General features: G+C 32.8%; 1 protein-coding gene across 1 annotated transcript; it reads left to right on the forward strand.

The window, feature by feature from the left end:
• Nucleotides 1-5,589: 5,589 nt before the first annotated feature.
• LOC139497493 (transcription intermediary factor 1-beta-like) lies at nucleotides 5,590-6,414 on the forward strand. The gene has a single exon (XM_071285721.1). It carries the CDS (start codon nucleotides 5,590-5,592, stop codon nucleotides 6,412-6,414), a length of 825 nt encoding a protein of 274 aa, XP_071141822.1.
• Nucleotides 6,415-7,723: the final 1,309 nt, after the last annotated feature.

Genomic DNA, 7,723 nt, shown 5'->3' on the forward strand with positions numbered 1-7,723 from the left:
TTTGGAAGTGTTTTAAGTTAATGAAATGTATTAAATGCATTCCAATTTGATAAAATTCATTATTCTACAGTAGTCAATATAAGCATGTGCAAATAAATTTTATTGGATTTAGAGCATGGGTTTATTCTCAAAACGAAAGAAGCATGTCATATTAGAATAGTAGATCAAATATAGGTAGGGGTGATAATTTGTATTCGATAGTAACATACAAAAAGGTTTTTTTTATCAGACGGATATTGGTAGCATTTGATGAGGAATGAAACGATACTTTTCTTTTTGGAATTAATTGAATAACAGTCGTTTTCTTGCTATGCAAAAGTTAATATTTTATGCACATCCCGGCTGTACACTAAATTACAAAAATTTCTTTAATTTTTAGTTTTAGCCTACTTTCATTTTAAGTTAACAAACATACATATATTGCCATATTTGGTAAAACGTTTAGGAACTATCGGTCCTCAGTGCTTTTCAACTTCGTCCTTTATTTGTCCTTTTCATCTTTACTTGGATTTGAGCGTCACTGTTGAGTCTTTTGTAGACGAAACGCGCGTCTAGTGTTACTACAAAATATCAGTCAAGTTACGTCAAATATTGATGAAAATACTAATAAACAATTTGGTTCTTTGTTCCCTTTCAATACTCGTACACATATCAATTTTCAATAGAAATACTTTGTCTTTGATAACCCGAAAAGCACCGTGACATGTAGTAGGCCAGCTTTTATATTGAGTCGTCTCGCTTCTTCCATCAGATACAATCAATATGGCGCAGTCAGTGGCGGATCCAGGGGGGTCCGGGGGTTGGTACCCCCTTCTTTTGGACGACCAATGCATTTTAATGGGATCATATAGTTGGACCCCCCCCCCTCCTTTCCCCCTTTACTCTGGGTTGGACCCCCCTTTTTGTAAATGGCTGGATCTGCCACTGCTCAGTGTCCTGTTAGATCCTGTGAAATCTGTGAGAATTCTCCGGGAATTAGATACTGTATAGACTGTGAACAGTTTTTCTGTAAGTCATGTGAAATAGCACATTTAAAAACTAAACCATGCAGGAATATTTTTTTTTTAATATAACGACATTGACATTTTGGAAATAAAAACACCAATATGTATAAGACACGGTGAAAAGTTTACGTATTACTGCAATACTTGTGCATCGCTGACCTGTAACATTTGTTTGCCGACCGTACATTATTAAAGAACCTTAGTGAGCACGCTCACATACCCCACGTCCCCACATTGTCATTGGAGAAATTAAATAAGTGTAAGAAAAAAAAATTGTATATTAAGAAAAAATATTGAAAAATAATTTCAATATGCACCTCTTCGTAGTATGTCCTTTGTATCTACAAAATTTCATAAAATTCTGTTGTGAGGTTTCAGAGGAGTTGAGATGACAAACTGTTGAAGTAGTACATTAAAGTAACTAAATTCAAAGGGGCGTAACTCCTAGAAAAAAAATGAATCGTAATTTCCTGTCGATATGCACATCTACATATTATGTCCTTATTATCTAAAACGGTTTCGTGAAATTCTGTTATGTGGTTTGAAAGGAGTTGCGATGACAAGAAACATGACTGACGGACTGACGGACGGACTGACGGACGGGCGGGCGGACGGACTGACGGACGGACGGGTCAAAATCATGTTGTAGTTCTCTAATATTTGATACGTTTCACTCAGTTTTAGTTTGTAACCCGGATTTGGTTTTTTTGCTCGATCGATTTATGAATTTCGAACAGCGGTATACTATTGTTGCCTTTATTTATCAGTTAGGCACGAATCGACGAAGTTTAAAATGTTTGAAGTTAAAGAGCAACGAAGACATTAATTTCTGAAAGATTTTTCTACATGTTGTGTTTTTTTTTCTGTTATCATAATTAATAAGTAAAGTAAAACCTATCTATCAACATTTACAAACAATATGCAGGCTTTTGATATAAGCTACCCCCTTTTCAACTTGCTACAGGATGAGTGAATAAAATCTGTCTGAACAAAGTTCTGTCTTGTCTGATTTCATAATGCAAATGTTTGGTATCATCAAAGAGATACGTTTTGTTTCGGTGAAAATATATCATGCGTAAGTTAAGGATTAGACGATCACCAACGAAAATTGAAGATGTAAAAAATCGCACGCCCTTTAGAACACCGAAGTGCATAAAAAAAGAAACGAACATGCAATATACACAGAAACAAACTATTAGATAACAACTGCCATATTCCTGGTACATGTCATTTTAAGAAGAAAAATTGGTGAGTTGAACCTGGTTTTGTGCTTGTCAAACCTCGCGCGTTAAGGCAATATTAAATATACCGCTAAAATGACAACATTACATGACAGGAATACACTACAAATAAATGTGAATCTGAAAATTTCTCTGTGATTCATGTTTGTCAGAGATTGAAGTTTGATGTCGTCGATCCGAATGATTTTTCAGGAAAAGATCAAGATATGAAGCGGACTTTCAACTTTCTGTGACTATCCTTTATTCTAAGTCTGTTGGAATTAAACAAATAACTTGTTCATTTTTTAAGTCAAAACAATGTTATCGGCATGACTGGAATATTGCAGGGTGTTTTATGTTTGCATAGTTTTGGTTCAGAGTGTATTTATGCTGAAGATATAAAATAAATTAAACACATGTTGGTAGAAGCAAATGTATACAGTGTTGTTTTCTTTTTACTGCAGTTTATATAAAATGTAAGCAAGAGCATGCGACAGTTGATCGTGCATCAAAGATAGACGTACCCTCATTTAACATGTTTAAACTATTGCCATCCTTTGGCCTTCTTCCAACCGACATAACAATGGTTGCCAACATTGAACGTCCATGTAGCTATAGTTGATTTATCATCCGGTTAGACAAGGGACATTTATTCCGATGTCTTGTTTAGAGAGAGCGGCACACAGTCACGTTCAGAATGTTTTTAACAATTCTGTTTTGGCTATTCGTATAGTATATGCAATGGAAATTCTAGTGACAAAATATTACACCTCCTTTGCAAAAAATGAAAACTTGTTATTTTCAATGAACTTGATGAATGTCCTCTTTAAACAAGGTCACCATCAATGATAGCACGGGAAAACGTTCTGCTAATACTTAAAAGTAGAAATAAGTTGAAATAAAAGTAAAACTTCCATTTAATGTTATCATTTTCCTCCTATAACATATCACACAAAAGATAACACCTGTCACATTCCTGTCTTAATACACGCATTTTCTTATGCGGAAAATTGTGCATTCAACCTGGTTTTATGTCTAGGTTAACCTCTCACTTGTATGGCAGTCGCATAAACTTCTATTATATTGACAACGATGTGTGAACAGAAATAAACCCAGAAATAGTAAATAAAAATCTCAAAAATAGGGATACTGCATTCAACATTGTGTTAAGATATTAATCAATTTAAAAGCAAACAAATTTATCAACAAAGAAAAACAAAAAGCCATAAAGACACAGCACATTAGCAAAAACGAAAACAACAATACAAAAACTCACTACACCACAATAACACAATGAATGGATATATAAGTCCTGAGCCACAACAAATGGATATACATATACCTACTAATATTTTATAAAGATATGTATCTATAATTTTTGTACCAGCACAGACAGACTTTAAATTTTTTATATTGACGACAATATTCATATATTGAAAAAGTAAAATCACAAAAATACTGATCCCCGAGGAAAATTCAAAACGGAAAGTCCCTTTTCAAATGGCAAAATCAAATGATAAATACACCAAACGAATGGACAACAACTGTCATATTCTTAACTTGGTACAGGCGTTTTTGAATGTATAAAATGATAGATTGAACCGGGTCATATAGCACTTAACCTCTCACTTGTATGCTAGTCGCATCAAATTCAATTATATTTACAACGTTGCACGTGACAAAAGCAGACCGGTGTACTTAGATATAAAAAATGAGTTTATTTTGGGAAGTTGTAACATGTTAACGTTTTCATGGAAAACTCCGAAAATTGGTGACCGAAAGATCCTGAGATCAGTTATGATTTTTCCCCAAATTTTTCTTTATCGAAATTCTGATGCAGTTATCTCGAGAAAAAATAAACATAAAACATCACATGTTAATACGTATATTTTTAATAACACAGTGAATGATATAATTTCTTTAAACTGTACAATTGTTGTTTTAGTGTAATACCACCAATCGTTGTACGTCATATCCGGATTCAAGCGAAAAAGGGTAAATAAAATCGCTGAATTTGATAATTAAACTTGCATTTCTTTGCAAGAAAATAAATATGTGTTATAAACAGATATCTCTGGGGTTTGAAAACACTATACTTTTTCATTTGGTGCGTCTCAAATATTTTTGAAACCTGAGGTGACATGGTTACTGAGGCTTGTCAAAGGAAAATAAACAGTGAACATTTGATTGGTTAATTTCCGGTGATAGTTTTTATATATAAAGGCATCACAAGTCTATCGCTGTTCAATAGCCATAGATCGATTAAGGGAAAACAAATGCAGATTACAACAAAATTACACGCGGAAAACACAACAAAGGTTAGTAGTCTTTCAATATATATATATATATATAATACTCGTCTAAACATCATATATATATATATATATATCTATATTGTCCCTAATCATAATATCCTCATTTTCGACTGATATTCAAAATTGGACCCTTACTCCCAGATCACAACATATGACAGCACTTATGTATTGACTGTTATTTTTTTTCTTTCTAAAACTTGCATTAAATGCTTGCCTTTGCACACGAAGCAATTAACAATAAATCAATCAAATTAAACCCCTTTGTGGTTTTGCCTTTAAAGGTAGACGGGGCTATAAATTATAAACGATATTATTTTTCAATACCTTACAAAAACATGCTATTTTCAAATTGTAATTAAAATCATAGGTCGAGGAGTTTTATTGGAAGTTATGGGATGTGCACAATTAATAGGATTTGAATAAATTAAACATACACAAACAAATTTCTGGCGAACTAAAGGAGAAACGTTTAAAATAGATTATGAAAAGCTATGATACTAAGCCTTTTTGAAAGTAAAAATAAAAGTAGAGGGACCTGGTAAACATTTTCTTTTAGCATGTCCACTTTATCTTAACAAATATTCCGATTCCCACTTCTTTCGTAAAACTGTAGTATAGAATCTACTGTTAATAAACAAATCTGTTTTTTAACAAATAAAACACATAAAAAACGCTACGATGTAATTATGAAGAGTCAGTCCGGGAATATCGCTCTGTAAGTCATTCCATTTCATGAGGGAGGTTTATTTGTCTTCTTGAATTAGATTGATTCATAGTGAGATGTTCAACGAGAAAGCCTTTATGTATATTCTAGATTTACTACTTGGAAAAAGTTCTTGAATTTAGTCCTGATATCTATGATGAGTTTATTTAGCTTCATTCATTTCAATGTAACCATATGAAATATAAATTAGATTCAACAATAAATCAGCATTACCTCCCTTGACTCGATAGACAGAACATAATCGATCTACAGATAACAACCTGATAAACAAACTTCGACCTTGTTAAAAACTGTAATATTTAATAGCTGATTTGCTTAACATAATAATGGCTCAGTCTCCTGTTAGATTATGTGAAATCTGTGAAAATTCTCTAGGAAGTAGATACTGTACCGACTGTGAGCAGTTTTTCTGTGAGTCATGTGAATTATCACATTTAAAATCTAAATCTTGCAGAAATCATTTCTTTAAATATGCCGACATTTCAAATCCGGAAGTAAAAACGCCAATTTGTATACAACACGAAGAAAAGTTAACATTTTACTGTTATACCTGTATATCACTGATTTGTAACATGTGTTTGCCAATCACTCATAAAAAGCACGATTTCTGTCTGATCGATGATGCTGCTTCAAAAACGCGACCACGCTTAGACTTTGAGGTCAAATCAGCTGAAGCCCGCGTCTCTAGAGTTAAACAGCAAATCATCTCTTCTCGACTGACCCTCAAAAACGTTGAAGACGAAATAGACAAGGTTAAAAGGGATATTGATGAAAGAGTGGCTGTTATCGTAAACGCTCTTGATGCCACGAAGGACACTTTCTTGAAATCAGTCGAAGAACACAGACTGGAAGAAATCAAGAAGATAAACCAAGAAATTATGAAGATAGAAAAGGAGACTGAAAATGGCGTAGAAGTTTTGGATAAAATGAAAAACTCGATAGATGGACAAAATAATATCATTCTGATGGATGCCTTTAGTGAAATGACCAAAACTTTGCATTCACTTTCTCTAGTTAATATGGGTACTGTGTTACCAGATCGCGTCCAGTTTATTCCATGTTCAAAGAAACCCTACTTTCATAATCTGATTGGAAATTTGTTAATAAGAAATCCAAATGGTTCTTGTTATGAAGTACAAATCCCGGAATAATTTTATAGATCAATCAGATTTCCCTGCTTTCAAATAAATCTACTACGGATAACGAATTAATGCCACACACTAATTATATAGGTACTATACAATTAAATATCTCTGTTCATGTAGTTTAAATCAACGTTATTTTCACACGAAGGAAATACAAAATTTAAACGACCACCATTTTTGTTTTTGTACTGTGATGAATCCTAGTGTATAACCTCTTTAAAGACCCGTCTAAATTAAACTTTTCACTAGCTGTCATAATCGTCAAGTACTCACATAGCTGGGTACCGTTTCACAAAGCCTTCGATAGGCTACGAATCGTCGTACATCCATTGTAGATAAATCCTTGGTTTTACAACCGTTTCACATTGCCGTAATCATTTAAGATGATCGTAAATAACATGAATAATACGTAAATCCCGGCATAACTTTCTACAGCTATACCAAGTCGTATCTCGATTGAAGTTTAGTGTTTCGGCGAATATGAGTTATCCTTTGTGTCTTTTGATTTTGTTTGGATGTACAATTACACAACCACGTCAACTTTGTGTTTTTGTATTTGTATTTGTATCCATCTGATGACTTAATAATTTTTCAAAAGATTTTTATAGTTCTTTCTTATGTTATACTGTTACAACACTGTCCGAGGTTAGAGGTAAAGATAAACTGTAAACGGGAAAAATTTTCGCATATTAAAAAGTTTTATATGACCACAATTGTCAATTGACCCCTTAAGTAGTAATTGCCCTATAGAGACCATTTCTCACAATTTTTTCATCTAGTTTGCTTACTTTAGAAAAAAATCTCCTTTGAAACTGATGAATTAATTTCAGTCAAACTTGGGCTGAATGAGCCTCAAAGTACATAGTATATTTTTTTACTTCCTTGTACGACAAGAAACATGGCCACTATGGCTAAAATGGAACAAAGGGGTAAAATGCATACAGTTTCGTTTGAAGACAATATGAAAGATGCAAAGAACATTTAACTTGAATTTATAAGCCACTCATCAATAGATATTGAAAAGCAATGATTATCATTGATGAAAATATGAATATTTTTAGAATATCACTTTGGTATATTAATTAATAATATTATGTTAAATGGATTAACATCTGTATTTTCTTGACATGTATGTCATACAACACGATCTCTGGCCATTGTTTCTAGATTTTTTTGACAAAAGAAATAAAAGACAGTTTTGATTTTTATTTTATATGGGTAGATGAACCCTAAGTTTGAATCTTTTAACAATAGTTTTAACTGAACCATACTTGTTCAAGTAATTTTTTTAATTTTTTTATTGTCATCAGATGAA

Source organism: Mytilus edulis, chromosome 12 (genome assembly GCF_963676685.1).
Source record: "Mytilus edulis chromosome 12, xbMytEdul2.2, whole genome shotgun sequence".
Taxonomy (NCBI): Eukaryota; Metazoa; Mollusca; class Bivalvia; order Mytilida; family Mytilidae; genus Mytilus; species Mytilus edulis.

Bases quoted from the DNA above. Each gene is read 5' to 3' on its own strand.
- LOC139497493 (XM_071285721.1), top strand. From the start codon at position 5,590: ATGGCTCAGTCTCCTGTTAGATTATGTGAAATCTGTGAAAATTCTCTA.